At 38.2% G+C, this 15,246-nt stretch overlaps 2 protein-coding genes and 1 long non-coding RNA gene across 3 annotated transcripts; 2 read left to right on the plus strand and 1 right to left on the minus strand.

Moving 5' to 3' along the window:
• Position 1: 1 nt before the first annotated feature.
• LOC130087996 (uncharacterized) lies at positions 2 to 12,700 on the minus strand. The gene is made up of 3 exons (XR_008807419.1): positions 12,594 to 12,700; positions 9,954 to 10,106; positions 2 to 23 (listed from the first exon to the last, which is right to left on the minus strand). It is a non-coding gene; the product is annotated as an uncharacterized LOC130087996 (long non-coding RNA).
• Positions 234 to 5,190, plus strand: kbtbd4 (kelch repeat and BTB (POZ) domain containing 4). Its single transcript, XM_056254518.1, has 5 exons — positions 234 to 336; positions 887 to 1,360; positions 1,456 to 1,597; positions 1,698 to 1,804; positions 3,426 to 5,190. The coding sequence occupies exons 2-5, from the start codon at positions 899 to 901 to the stop codon at positions 4,284 to 4,286; spliced, it is 1,572 nt and encodes a 523-aa protein (XP_056110493.1). The 5' UTR covers positions 234 to 336; positions 887 to 898; the 3' UTR covers positions 4,287 to 5,190.
• On the plus strand, positions 6,552 to 14,184 carry rapsn (receptor-associated protein of the synapse, 43kD). The gene is made up of 8 exons (XM_056254559.1): positions 6,552 to 7,557; positions 8,388 to 8,726; positions 10,394 to 10,552; positions 12,009 to 12,107; positions 12,605 to 12,727; positions 12,846 to 12,899; positions 13,015 to 13,214; positions 13,294 to 14,184. The coding sequence occupies exons 1-8, from the start codon at positions 7,333 to 7,335 to the stop codon at positions 13,364 to 13,366; spliced, it is 1,272 nt and encodes a 423-aa protein (XP_056110534.1). The 5' UTR covers positions 6,552 to 7,332; the 3' UTR covers positions 13,367 to 14,184.
• The last annotated feature ends 1,062 nt before the right edge of the window (positions 14,185 to 15,246 follow it).

Below are 15,246 nucleotides of genomic sequence, written 5' to 3' on the forward strand. Positions count from 1 at the left end.
TCTAGTGCGTCGCATTTTTCCACCTGCGGAAAAAGACAATTTGAGCCAAACTGGGAGAGAAAGAATGTGACTACAAGAGATAGTGACTTAACTATTTCCTTTTATTGTAATTTGTAAATACTATATAGATGGTGTTATATAATTAATCTGAATTAAAAGCTAAGTTACTTGAGCATACTTTTTTAAATAAATACATTGTTTGTTTTTCGAAATGCAGTGCAATGACAGTCCTCCAACACACCGGGGCAGCAGAGAGTCACGTAAACGCGCGGTGACGTCAATACGAAGAAATATGCTGTTTACTTCCTTGGGCTGACTTTTACAAGCAGTCTTCTGGTATGGCAAAGATTTAACACATGCTAACATTTATAAATAATATTGTCTGAATGCGCATGTGCTGTCTGCAGACTTACATCTGACAAAAAAGATTCTGCTGCGTTTGATTGTGGACTCATTAGTATGGTAGAAGTTAAATAGACTCTAATCTAGATGGTTTATGTTAGCATTAGCTACATAGCTGGCCAGTGTACCATAGATGGACAAAATTTGGCTGACAAATTGCTCAGTCAAAACTAACGCTTATGTGAATACTAAGCCGGTAAGTTTCATGCTTTGAACCAGTGGAAACGTTTAAATGCAAAATCACCTATTTTCTTAATCTGTATGAAATTTTGTTTGTGTAGATTGCAAGCAGCAGATTCCTTCATAAAGAATGTTACATATGGCTTTACATCAATCTGTCAGTTATTTTAGAGCCCAGTGAGCGTTAAATCCCAAGGCAAATCCCAGCCTGCCAGTTAACAATTAAAGCTACACGAATGCCACCATCTGAGAGACAGCTGACTCAGTAAGTCATTTATCAAGTGTTCAGGTGAAGCTGCTTCAGATTTAAGGTGCCATGGAGTCTGGTGAGGATGGAGGCTACAGTGTTGGAGGTCCATCGGGGGATGAAAACTACTTCCAGGGCTACACCTTTACCGATCGCTCCCATTCCAGCCGTGTCGTGAAGAGCATCATGGACTTGTGTCTGGAGGATGGTCTGTTTGCAGATGTTATCGTCACTGTGGACAGCAAAGAGTTCCAGCTTCACCGCCTGGTGCTCTCGGCACAAAGCAGCTTCTTCAGGTCCATGTTCACCTCTAACCTTAGAGAAGCTTATGATCGTAACATTGAGCTGAAGGACGTCAGTGCACCTGTCTTCCAGTCGCTGGTGGACTACATCTACCATGGAACAATAAAACTAAGGGTTGAAGACCTGCAGGACACCTACGAAATGGCTGATATGTATCAGCTTACTGCCCTCTTTGAGGAGTGCTCTCGCTTCCTATCACGAACTGTGGTTGTTAAGAATTGCCTGCAGGTGAAACCTTCACTTTTGATTTATAGCATACACAAAAATGCTTTGATAAAGGTCAGCTGAATCAGTAGGAAACTGTCGACCGCTCTTTCTTTCAGATTATGTGGTTGGCGGACAGACACAGTGACCAGGAGTTGTATACGGCTGCCAAGCACTGTGCAAAGATTCACCTGGTTCAGCTGCACCAGACAGAGGAGTTCCTGAACATGCCTTTGTGCCTTCTCATAGACATCATTAAAGGTGAATGAATAGCGCAAACAGCAAATTGGTTTCACTTCATATGAGAGATTGTGATTATAAAGAGTCAGAGATCATGTTAATTTGTGTCTGTAATTTGCAGATGGGGTGCCAAGCTCACAAAATCCAACTGCAGCTATTGATACTTGGATAAATCACAACAAAGTCGAACGAGAGGAGTATTCTGATATGCTTCTAGACAGCCTAAAGGTTAGTGATGATTAGAAATTGGGAAGAAAAATAGACATTTCACGGTATTTTATACAGTATTTTATCTCACAATGATGTATTGATATTCAATATTCTTCAGATGAATATATATTCAGGGCTCAACTGAGTTTTATTGATTTGTAATTTTTGTGCTGGCCCATCAGGTCAGTAGTTAACATTGCTACTCACCTTCCAAAAAATTAAAAATTACACTGGCCCTAACACAAATTATAAAATTCAATTTAAATAGATTTTTTTATATTTGCATTACATTATTTTAAATGGAGATTATTTGCATGTGTAATAAATGTGTAAAATTATTATTATTATTTTAAAATAAATTCAAGTTCAAGTATAAAGCACATTTTAAAACAAATGCTGCAAATAAAACCCATATACATCTTAAACAACATCATAGGCTATGCAGAAAAAAATATGTCTTCAACCTAGATTTAAATATGGCCAGTGTGGAGGAAGACCTAATAAAAAAACAGAAGTGCATTCCACAACCTGGGGGCCGCAACTACAAACGCCCGATCACCCTTGGTTTTCAAACAGGAATGAGGAACAGAGAGAAGTAACTGATTTGAAAAAAATAAAGAGACCTAGTTACAAAAGGAGATCAGCCATGTACTGTGGGGCTAAACCGTACAGCAGAACATTACATGTAACTCTAGCTAACTGGTAGCCAAAGTAGACTGAGACAAACCCACATATAAATTATAAAGCATTCCAGTAATCCAACTGGGATGTGATGAATGCGTGAATGACTATTTCCAAGTCCTTCTGAGAGAGGAACATTTTAATTTGGCAATGGTTTGAGATGAAAAAAGCTTCCTTTAATAATGGCATTTATCTGCTGTTCAAAGTCAGAATCAAAGATGAAACCCAGTTCTTAACTTTATCATGGAAGGTTAAAGAACAGAGTACCTAATTGATTTTCAAGGTCAGTGAAACACAATGAAGGACCAAAGGCAATGGCCTCAGATTTATCCTCATTAAACTTAAGAAAATCTTCCGGCATCCATAATTTAACTTCCTCAAGAAGACAAGAGATGAGATTACTGATGGAACAACAATCCTTTGACCTGACAAGTAGGTAACGTTGTGTATCGTCAGCATAACAATAAGCTACACTGTACAGAGGAAGCATTTACAGAGGAAGGAAGCAAAAAAGCAGAGGACCCAAAATGGAGCCTTGTGGGATGCCACCTGTAATAGAGTAGAAGATGAGGAGTGGTTATCAGTACTGATAGAAAAAGTTCTGTCTTTAAGATATGAGGAAAGCCAACTTAATGCAACCCCCTGGATTGTTTATTTTTAATTTTTCTTTGCAAAGAGAATTAGTAATTATAGCTGGAAATTATGCAGTCATTGTAATCATAAAGGAAACTTTCTAAGCACTTTTGCAGGAAATTAATGGAATTTTTTTTTCACGTTTTAATACATTTTCCTATTTATGCTATCAGAAGTCATTCTTGCAATGGCCAGAAAACCTCATCTATGTTAAGCTAGATGTTTCTGACCAGTTTAAAATGTTGACATGGAGAATTCATAACAAACTGTTGCTTATTAGTATTGCATTGTTCGCATGCTCATTGTTGGCTTTGTTGCAATTTAGGAGATTGGTGAAAAAGTGCACATATACCTAATTGGGAAAGAAGACACACGCACACACTCATTGGCAGTGTCACTTCATTGTGACGAGGATGATGCCATCAGTGTGAGCGGCCAGAACAGCCTGTGTCACCAGATCACGGCTGCCTGCAAGCATGGGGCCGATCTATATGTTGTCGGGGGCTCCATACCACGTCGCATGTGGAAATGCAACATGCACACTATGGACTGGGAGCGCTGCGCCCCGCTGCCCCGGGACCGTCTCCACCACACGTTAGTGTCTGTGTCTACAGAGGATGCCATATACTCGTTGGGAGGCAAGACCCTTCAGGACACTCTCTCCAACGCTGTCATTTGCTATACAGTACAGGACAACATATGGAAAGAGACCACTCAACTAGACACAGCCGTGTCGGGTGCAGCCGGAGTCAATTTGGGAGGCACCATTTACCTTTTGGGTGGGGAGGAAAATGACATGGACTTCTTTACCAAACCGTCTCGCCTTATCCAGTGCTTCGACACAGCCACACAGAGGTGTGAAACCAAGCCCTACATGCTGCCTTTTGCCGGATGCATGCATGCCACCGCCCATAAGGACCTTATATTTGTGGTGGCAGAGGGCGACTCTCTGGTGTGCTATAACCCACTGCTGGACAGCTTCACTCGGCTGCGCTTCCCTGAAGTGTGGAGCTGCGTGCCATCTTTATGGAAAGTGGCCAGCTGCAATGGCTGCATTTATGTTTTTAGGGATAAATGCAAGAAAGGTGACGCAAACACGTTGAAATTGAACCCTGCCACGTCGGTGGTCTCAGTGATTAAGGGAATCAAAATCCTCCTAACAAACTGGCAGTTTGTTTTGGCCTGAGATGTTCTACATAATGCATAGGACCATGATAAAAATGTACTATGGTGATTTAATAGACCGCAGTCGTGTAGAAGTTGTTACTGTGATACAGTGGTACAAGCTTTATAATGTCATGTGAAGTGTTACACTGTAGGACACCGTAAAGTGTTAATGAAGGCCAAATGTTATGTGTAATGTTTGTCAGTATCTGCAGTGTCATTGGCAGTTGACCATCGTAGTTTGTCAAGCTTTAGTTTAGTATTTCATTTGGATTTCAAAAGGAATTTATATTTTAATTTCTTTTTAAACCATTAACATTCCACAACATGTTTCTAACACCACAAGAACTAATTTGTACACATCATTTACTGATTAGGAGAATACATATGCAGTGTATACAGCTGTGAATATTGGATATCATAACTACCTTAAATAAGTGATAGTGTGCAATATATGGTCTCTTTCAAATGTCTGCCAAGATACGCTGAATGTAAGGAAATGTTCTCAGATTAACCATGCAAAACATCCTCAAGGATGTTGACAAAAGTGTTTAGTACCACTGTCAAGGGGCGTTTAAATAATGTTCATAATGAAAGTTTGCCACTTATCTCTTTCTTACTATAATTTCTCAATTGTCACCTCAGATTCCCCTTTCTCAGTGGTTTATGACTGGACAGGAACTTTATATTCAGTTTCAGACTTAAGCTGGTTTGCAAAATGTATGCTACAACTGTTTATATTTTACTTTATGCAGTATATGAAAATGCAGTCCATTTTACATCTGCCAGAGACATAGCATATTCTTGTTGACCTTTTGGAGCTGGTTCAAAATATTGTTACTAAAAATGACTGAATTAACTTTTGAAAACCTGTGTTCGACTTTGTACTTTTGGTCAACTTTCCTCTTGAATTAAAAAGCAAAAATAAGTTACGCGTTTCGTTTCATGTTTCCCCCTTTGCCTAACAGTTATGATAATCCCACCCTTCATGTTGTTCCAAACCTGCATGACTTTTTCTTCTGCAGAACACAAAAGTAGATATTTTGAAGAATGTCTTTGGCTATATTCATACTGCCAGCAAAAATCCAATTTTTTGCACGTCCAGATGGGTTTTTGAAAGTCTGGACAACAAAACACATGAAATCTGTTTGAAAAACAGATGCGTCTCAGTCTGGACGCTCTGGCTGCTCAAATTGGATTTTAAACTGTCTTGCGATATTTCAAACGATAACCGATAACAGATTTCTAACAGACAGCTAGAGCTCCTGCGAGGAGGAGCGAATGTAATTTGGGCCTAATGGGTGGAGCTAGAATATCCAACCACACCCTAACCCTACCCACAACTCTATCCCTCCACCCCCTTAGAGCTCCAGAGAGGAGGAGCTGGTCGTCATTTGACTGCAGTGAGTACCACTTGTCCATTTTTCTTGCATCTCGTCACATATGTGTGTACGCCTACGTTGTTACCAAAGAAACCATGCAGATACGTTGGTTATGTCTGGACACACAACAAATCTAATTTGATCACTTGCAATTAATAGTGCAGACATTCTGCCTGAAAAGATCTGATTTGAGAAAGAAAATCAGATTTGCCTGCAGTCTGAACTTAGCCTTAGTGTTTTTGGCCATACAGAGAAAGTCAGTTGGGTCCAATGTGGTTTTGAAACATTCTTCAAAATCTATTTTGTTTCACATAAGAAAGGAAGTCATACGGGTTTGGTACAACGTGAGGTTGAGTAAATGATGACATTTTTGGGTGAACTATCTCTTTAAGGAGATGTGAACCCCAAAAACTAAGAATAAAAAGGTTTTTTTCTTCGCCCTGTTTTAAAACAGACTTGTATCGCTTGAAATAAATATTTGTCCTGCTGGGCTTTCTAGAAACTTGTATTTCAGTTATTATAAATTCTACACAATACAGTCCCCAAAACGTGCTAAAACGGTGTGTTAGCATTTCAGGAATTGTGTTATAACAAAGACGTGACTTACAACCACCAGACGTTTTCTTTAGTAACATAAGCCATCTTGTGAATGGCAAGGTAGTAAATACTCCCTATTTGTATCCGTGAAGCTGGGTGTAAAAGGGGAAGGAAGGGCCGAAGAAAGCCAGGTTCAGTTCAGAACCCGACAATTCGATCCCATTGATGTGTTTCAAGAAGCAGCGGTACTGTAACTCAAGACAAATACCATGTCAGACTTTGTGAACTATTCTAAGCATCAGTTGCTGACACCAAGGCTAGGGGGCTGGGGGGTGGCACAGCAAGCGGCTTAACAAGGCCCACCCACAGGAACTGCCACTCTATGAGGAGCGTTTGACTCGCTCTGCTTCACCGTTGTGAAATATCTGGCTGTTTTTAGACTTCACATGATGTCCAAACCTCTGCTGTAGCTCGGGACTAAATGTTTCCGTAAGTTGTTGTTTTTCTTAAGGGTCATTCATAGCTGTGGTGCTTAAGCCTCTTAACGTTGTGAGGATGTGGAGGTGAACAGCACTACTCTTGGTATGAAGATCGGCGGATAAGCGTCTTTTGTGACCTTGGATCTTTTCAGAGGCTGAAGCTGGATTCCACCAGGGACACATGGTCCAGAGTGACAAGGCCATCTGCTGTAGCGCCAGCACTGCAGTGGGAGGGAGGAGAAAGATGAAGGAGTGGTTTGTAGGGGGTGAGGGTACAGAGAATTCCTCCTCCTCGGGTGTGGAAGGACTCGATATTCTGGGAGATCATTGCCAGCACCTTGGATTGAGACTTATTTCTTTAGTGTCACATTTTTTCCTTCAACTTTCTTTCCCAGCTTTCCAAAGGGACTGAGGTTGGGTCTTTAACGTCAAAAGAAATCATGATTTTGTGATTCATATGACGTGTTTTCAAAGTGATGAGCAATGAGGATCTGTACTCTGAATACCTCGCAAGCCGTGGATCCAGTTTCTTCAACATCTCTTTGCACCCAAAGCTGAGAGTTGTGGATCAGCGAAGCAAGTGGGTGCAGATTTCTGGGGTGGAATTGACGGGTGAAAGACAAAAAAATTGCACGCTTGCACTTCCCCAGACGGCCGAAGAGCCAAACGGATGGTTATTTTTATGAGGGACTTTGTAGCAGAAATGGGTCAGGACCAAACCAAACAGCAGATTGAGAAGGGACTGAAGCTCTACCAGTCGAATGACACAGAAAAGGCTTTATATGTCTGGATGAAAGTGTTAAGGAAGACATCTGATCCTGGGGGAAAGTTTCGAGTTTTAGGGTGTCTGATCACAGCACATTCGGAAATGGGGAAATACAAAGAGATGCTACAGGTAAGAGCCGCTTATTCAACAGTCCTCCTGCTCTCTTGCCTTGATATTCTATTTGTCAAAAAAGTTAACTCCATCTACTGACATGTGGATTAAACTGTTAAATGGATCATTTGAATTGAGGGATCATTCATTTAAACGGACCTGTATGACTTTATTTCTTCTTTTCCATATAATGAAATTCAAATGGGATCGAAACAACATTGGACCCCATTGACTTTCATTGCATGGTCAAAAAGCACTTTTTTTTGTGTTCTGCAGAAGAAATAATGTTATACATGTTTGGAACAACATGAGGGTGAGTAAATGAACTATCCCTTTAAATGTTGATATCTGGTAAATTATTGATAAATACACACACTAGACATGATTTGCACCAATTTGCTTGCAACCTTATTTAGACAGATTTCTGACTGATATATATACCAATGCGAATAATGCGAAACATGCATATAATATATAACTTCCATAGTTACATGGAAGGTAAGGAGAGCCACATGCAATTTGATCCTCAGCACTGAGCATCTTGTTGACATAAACCTCCTTGCAGAGGGAGCTGCTTTCCCAAGTTCAGCATAGACTTCATTTGCACTATGATGTGTTTAAACAACTGTAGCTCTCACATAATAATAATAAAGTATGCTTGATATCTGTTGTGGTAGACCATTTTAACAGTAGTACATTGTCTTGTCTAGCATCATATCTGGTTGCAATTTTCCCTATGGGGAAACACCTGAACGGGCTTTTATTTTCAATGCTAATTGTAAAATAATTTTATTTATGAACTATCTTCTGTTGTTTTCTGTCCCCATGTACATGCAACCATCGAACAGTACTCCCTAGCTCAGATAAACACAGCCAGAGAGATGGAGGACCCTGACTACCTGACGGAGGGCTACCTGAACCTGGCACGCAGCAACGAGAAGCTTTGTGAATTCCAGAAGACAGTCTCATATTGTGAGACCTGCTTAAACATGCAGGGCACCACTGTTAGCCTACAGCTCAATGGGCAAGTGTGTTTGAGCATGGGCAATGCCTACCTGGGCATTAGCGTTTTCCAAAAGGCCTTAGTGAGCTATGAGAAGGCCCTGCGATACGCTCACAACAACGATGACAAGATGCTGGAGTGCAGGGTCTGCTGCAGTTTGGGCAACTTCTACATCCAGCTTAAGGTATCAATACTGTATCACTCTTTTTTGCTTATGACACACCTACTCATTTTATTATTACTATTTTACAAAAAAAAATTAATAGTAAAGTCATCAAATGGGTGGATGGAAATTATGGAGTCACCCAAAATAAATTATATATATATTAAATGTCAACTCTTTTCTAGATCCAGTACATACATTCTTTTAACTTAATGAGGTGCATTCTGGGATGCTTTTAAACAGTATTGAAGGAGTTTCCAAAAATTCTGGACACTTGTTGGCTACTTTTCCTTCACTATCCGCTTATCAATTTAAAACTAAATCTATTTCAATAAATAGTAACACTTTATTTTAAGGTGACATACTTACACGTTACAACATGTACTTAGAATAGAATAACTGTAAATGATGCATAATTACAAGTAACTTAACCTAAACAAACCCTAACCGTAACTCTATAGTATTTAATTGTATTAATGTAGTTAATTAATATTACTCAGTACTTATTTGAATAAGTACAATGTAACTATTAATTCATTCATGGGATTGTCTACAATCTAGCCTTTAGATCAGGTTTTTAAGATCATGCAAGACATAAATTCATTCAAGTATGTCCAAATGTTTGACTAGTAGTGTATACTACTGTTCAAAAGTTTGTTTTTTAATGTTTTTGAAAAAGGTTTCTTATGCTCAACAAGGCTGCAATTATTTGACCAAAAATACAGTAGAACAGTAATACTGTGAAATATTACAATTTATTTTTTTGATGCAAAAGTGAATTTTCAGCATCATTACTCAAGTATTCAGTGTCACATGATCCCTCAGAAATCATTTTAATATGCATTTCCTTTTATAATCAATGTTGAAAACAGTTGTGCAGCTTAACATAAATAGAAAGTTCAAAAGAACCACATTTATTCAAAATAGAAATCTTTTGTAACAATGTAAAGGTCTTTAATGCATTCTTGCTGAATAAAAGTATACATTTTTATAAAAAAAATTAACAAATCTTTCTGACCACAATGTTTTGAACAGTAGTGAAAACCCTAAGTATAATAATTGTCTACCAGCATCACTGCATACTGTATTTGTTTCAGGCCTACAGTTATTTAAGCTCAATTTCACTCACTGACAGAGTAGTACGAAGTTTTTACATCACTAACAAACTGCCTACATGTTATGTACAATGTATCCAATTCCAAGTCAGACAAAGCAGGTTTGGCTATAGATATAGGCATTTGTACTCACCTTGACACCAGAGATTTGAAGAGAGTAAATCCCCTGGATTGCCAGGAAGGCCTGCTGTAATATGTATGTGATGAAGAGGCATGCAGAGAATGTAAGCGCTACTAGGAGCAATAATAAGACGGCTCCTTTTAGCTGTGGCAGAGTTCTGTCTCCCTGCACAGGAGAAATGATCAGCTTTGAGTGGTTGGTCATTTTCATTTACATCTCTCTGATAATCATATTTAATTAAATGTATTAATGTATTGACTTGAAATATCTCATTCTAAGTGTATCAAGTCAGTATTTTGCAGAAATTTTCTTTACTAGTATTTGGTTGGTGTTTTGAATCAACATTCTTTTAAATGTTATAAGTTTACATAAAAATGCAAGTTCCTAATAATTATGTACAGCTTGTTTTATGCTAATAAGTGTCCCTATCTGCATATTTTGTGCTGTTGCAGGATTATGAGAAAGCACTCTTCTTTCCTTGCAAAGCAGCTGAACTGGTGAATGACTATGGTAAAGGATGGAGTCTAAAGTACCGTGCCATGAGCCAGTACCATATGTCGGTGGCCTACAGGAAGCTGATTCGCTTACCAGATGCAATGGAATGCTGTGAGGTACAAACATTTAATATGATTTTATGACACGTCAACCATTTTTAAAATAATAATGTATGTGTATGACTTTTTATCACATACCCTGTAAAAAATAATTGTAATTTCAACTGTAAAAGACAGTAACAAATGTGACAGTAAAAAACAGTTAATTGGTTAACAGTAAGTTCCCCTTCTATATATGGGTAAAAACTATAATAGATTTTATATTTTATCATTTTACAGTAAAATACTGTTTTAAATGGTAAAATGTACAGGTTTCTCTGTAAACATCTTTACATTTTTACTGTATTATACAGAATTATTCTGGCAACCACAGCTGCCAGTTTTATTCTGTAAAAACGACATGATTTTTTTAATTAAATGTATTCATTTGGCCACTTTGCTCTTCAAATATACATTTAGCATGTGTATTTTCCTATTTATGTTGTAGTGTGCATCATAAACGTACAAATATGGCAGCTTGTGTCAATGGTCACCTGGACGAATTTAAGGCAGCATCTTAATCCCCCAGGATGCCGCATGTTGGTCATATTTATCAGTCCCCTTGGCGTAACCCTGGCCTCTGAATTTCTGCAGCTCGGGCCACGACACAACTGACAGGTGCAGCTATTTGTAGGGCTAGTTGTGCCAGCCCTCTTTACTATGGCTGATAAAAATACGCCAGTCGAGAGTCCATCCTGCTGAGGTGCCGTCTGAGAGGAGTGTTAATGAAGAGCAGAGCTTACACTTAGCCCCTCGCTAATGACGAGGAGAGAAATATCACAGGCAGTCATTGCTTTGGACTGTGAGCGTCACAATGTGCCGTCCGCAGCAGTGAGTTACACACGTCGAACAGTGCTGGGGATTAATGCAGGCTATGTGCCAGCTGTCACGCAACTTTTCGTTTCGGGGGCTGTTGGTACATACGCTATACTGGTCAAAAAGTTTGTAATAATTACGTTTTTTAATGTTTTTGAAATAATGTTCACCAAGGCTGCATTTATTTGAGCAAAAATACAGTAAAAACTGTTTAAATTATTGTGAAATATTATTACGTTTTAAAATAACTGCACGTTTTATAAACGAGGCCCAACGTGATTACATAATTTCTAGGTAATTATGTGAAGTCAAAGAACATCTGGTGGTGGGACATTTGAGCCACCTGCTGGGGGAATGTTTGAGAGGAGGATATATTGTCTGTCGTAAATGGAAGTGACAGTAAGATTAAGTTTATGCTTACTTAAACTGTATATTGTATGTGCAATACGTGCAACGTGGAGCTGTTCTTATTTTAGGTTTAAGAAAATGTAAAGAAAATATACTTGGCGAAAGCAGTCAAAAACAAGCATGCAAAAGCAAACTGATGTTGTAAAAGAAAAACATAAAACCTACATGTTACAGTTTAGTATTTGTGAAACTGGAGAACAACATGCATACATGATTCCTTAATATTGACATAAAACCGTATGTCTCTCAGGAATCAATGAAGATTGCTTTGCAGCATGGAGATCGACCTCTTCAGGCATTGTGTCTGCTTAACTTTGCTGATATTCATCGCTGTCAGAAAGATGTTGATGTAAGTTTAATGCCCAATGTCTTTTTTTCTATTTTACTCAAGCTTCCTTTCCAGTATATTGCTAGCATTTCTGTTTTTTTATCCTTAAAATCACATTGGATATCATTGCTAGGGATCCTACTGAAAATTACAAGTGCATTTGGCACATCATTTTTATACAAACAATTTTTTCACTGTCCCACTTACACATTATTAGAGAATTATGCTTTACGGTTATGATGACTAAAATCATAATTGTAATTTATTTCCTTTTATATTATAATCACGATTAGTAAATGTTGATCAATGGAATTTACATTAATATACTGCAACTTGCTACAATGTTCAACGCTGCAAAAAAATTAAAATATGCATTCTGTAATCAAAACTTTTCACAATTACCTAATTACGGCACCCATAATCACGAATGTTTTAAAAAATGTCCTGCATTCCTATTGTAGAATACTCAACCAAGCCTGTAACAGTTGCTTTTCTTTATGCGCTCACCTTCAATACAGAAAGCATTCCCTCGCTATGAGTCCTCCATGTGCATAATGTCAGAGATTGGCAACCGCCTTGGACAAGCATCCATCTACGTCGGGGTGGGAAAGTGCTGGATTCTGCAGAAGGAATACGATAAGGTCATGAAACTGATTTGATTGTGTAGTTGTCATGATAGATGTCCATTACTGAACATTTGTGATCGACACATCTGGAATATCTCAAATTATCGTCTTTATAATTTTATGACTTTCACAGGCTCTGGACTCAATGCAAAGAGCACATGATCTGGCCGAGGCGATTGGAAACAAGGTGATGCATCTATTTTAGATGACATACCATTAAACCCATTCAGAAGATAAATGCATGCTCTGTATTAGCATTAGCATAGCATTTGGCCATCTATCTGTGTGTTGTTCTGTTCCAGCTGTGCATCCTGAAGGTGCACAGCCTGTGTGAAGGCATCTACCGCAGTAAGGAGCAGCAGGATGAGCTGAGAGAGCAGGTGGTGAAGTTCCTGCAGTGTGTAGAAGAGCTGGAGCTCTACTGTGGCATGTGTGGGGAGTCTATCGGAGAGAGGAACCAGCAGCTGCAGGCCTTGCCCTGCTCTCACATTTTCCACCTCAAGTAGGTATTGTTTATTACTCTCTATAGCCACCAGCTATGAGGAACTACGAAACTCACTATGTTCTGTTCACACATGCAGGTGTCTGCAGACAAATGGCACAAAGGGCTGCCCAAAATGTCATCGTTCATCAATGAAGCTGGGTTTTGTATGAAATCGCACTCCTGCCTTGGACAAAACGGCTGAATCCCATCACAGTGACTCGTCTGGGAGCAAAAGTTCCAGGGCCTTCTTCCAGGGAGCGTTCTAGCTGGACAAAAGGAGGTTTTCCAGTCTTTCCATCCTGCCTTTATGGCAACTGGGAATAATGTGGAACTGAAAGGACATGGATTAATAGTTCAGCGCAGAGACGTCATGAATGACAGCAGATATTTCTTTGAACACTGACCTTATAATGCTGCATCGGTGTAAGACAGAAACATTAAAAACAGCCTTTGATTGGACCATGCAGCATTGCTGTCCTCTTAGTGAGGATATTCATCAAAGAGGTGAGAGCTTTACATATCACGCGGTTTCATAGTGGACATTATTGGTATATTATCACAGCTGAACAGAACAAAAACATCTACCAAATTTCAAGCCCTAATCAGTTTTTTCAGATTGTGTAAATAATTCATGAATGCTATGATCAATGTCATTTGAAAAAGACAAAGGTGTTCTCTTTCAGCAGTGTAAGACATGCTGTTCTGTTTTAGTTTGTTTGAGGTTTGCTTTGAGCTTGTAGTAAACTCAAATGTCTCTAACTGCCTCCTGAAACTGTAAAACTCTGAAGTAACAGGGGCGTGTGTTCAACTTATTAACTTGACCAATTATGCATTTTGTTAACTATTTATATGACAATTATTTATGTCTTTTAATAAGAAACTTACACAGTACACACAACATTACTTTACTGTTTCTGATAACAGTTGGATGAATTTTACTTTGAATCAACAAAATGTGAAAAGTAGTCTATATTCAATTCTTTCTTTCTTTATTCAATGCATTTATACATCAACTTATGTATCATCTCCATTATTTTCTACAACCTTCAGAGATTCACAAAAGAGAATGCGCTCTGTATTGAATCAACAAATGGTTTACACCTGTTTCCAACCTGTATAGCACTAAAGTATTTGAGTATGATTAATCAGAATGGCCCAAAATTAGTTTTTATCCTTATTTCTTTCTGGGCGCTTTAATTGAATAAATAGCCTAAATAAGCAAATTGTTATATATATATAATCAATTTAGAATGACTATGCCCAAACATTACAAGCGGTATATACTGATAGATTTTTTTATATGAACAATCTGTATTTCAGATCATCTGACAAATGTTCATATTCTTTTGTTAATCATTAACTGTCAATTATCTAACCTTTCATAACTGCTAAATTGATTTCTCATCATTTTACATTGTGAGGATTTCAGGTAGAAATCTGAGGTCATATGCATGTTTCTTTTGACTACTATTTTTAAAAGTGGATCTTCTTTCTTTCCCTGTAATATTTCCATAACTAAATAATAAAATACAAATAAAACACATCCCAAGACATATATTTTATAAAATAGCCCCCCAAGTATAAGCTTTTGCAACATTTAATCTTGGTTGTGATTAGACATATTCTTACAAATACATAATAAAACAACATGACATGGTGATTTATAATTGTTGAATTGATTAATATATGGGAGCAATATTTAAAAATGCTGCTTATTTATTTCTCTTTTACCATACTTTCATTTTTATAGTAACTTTTTTCTTTCCTATAAGCTTATTTCCCTGCATGCTGTGTAAAGCCGTTTCACATCCTGGTTACATACAGGTTATAACTACCTCTCCACATTTTCCCCTCACAATACTTGCATGTTTATGCAGTAGAATCTTCTGAAAATGAGACTGGACACATTGTTTTAATTAAGATAAGTCCTGTATATACATTCAATGGACTTTTTCTGGTAAATCTTCAATAAAAAACATTTTTTGCAGCTTCCTTTCTGATGACGTATGTATTTTTAATCAGACCACAGCATGACTAATCATGTCCTCGG

The sequence above is a fragment of the Rhinichthys klamathensis genome, unplaced genomic scaffold (genome assembly GCF_029890125.1).
Source record: "Rhinichthys klamathensis goyatoka isolate OS25496 unplaced genomic scaffold, OSU_Roscu_1.1 h1tg000005l_1, whole genome shotgun sequence".
Taxonomy (NCBI): domain Eukaryota; kingdom Metazoa; phylum Chordata; class Actinopteri; order Cypriniformes; family Leuciscidae; genus Rhinichthys; species Rhinichthys klamathensis.

What these genes read in the sequence shown, in the direction of transcription:
- kbtbd4 (XM_056254518.1), top strand. Translation starts at nt 899, where the DNA reads ATGGAGTCTGGTGAGGATGGAGGCTACAGTGTTGGAGGTCCATCGGGG. An exon ending in TCTCATAGACATCATTAAAG is followed by an intron (nt 1,598 to 1,697) that starts GTGAATGAATAG and finishes TGTAATTTGCAG; the next exon opens with ATGGGGTGCCAAGCTCACAA. An exon ending in TGCTTCTAGACAGCCTAAAG is followed by an intron (nt 1,805 to 3,425) that starts GTTAGTGATGAT and finishes GTTGCAATTTAG; the next exon opens with GAGATTGGTGAAAAAGTGCA.
- rapsn (XM_056254559.1), top strand. Translation starts at nt 7,333, where the DNA reads ATGGTTATTTTTATGAGGGACTTTGTAGCAGAAATGGGTCAGGACCAA. An exon ending in GCTGTCAGAAAGATGTTGAT is followed by an intron (nt 12,108 to 12,604) that starts GTAAGTTTAATG and finishes CCTTCAATACAG; the next exon opens with AAAGCATTCCCTCGCTATGA. An exon ending in TGCAGAAGGAATACGATAAG is followed by an intron (nt 12,728 to 12,845) that starts GTCATGAAACTG and finishes TGACTTTCACAG; the next exon opens with GCTCTGGACTCAATGCAAAG.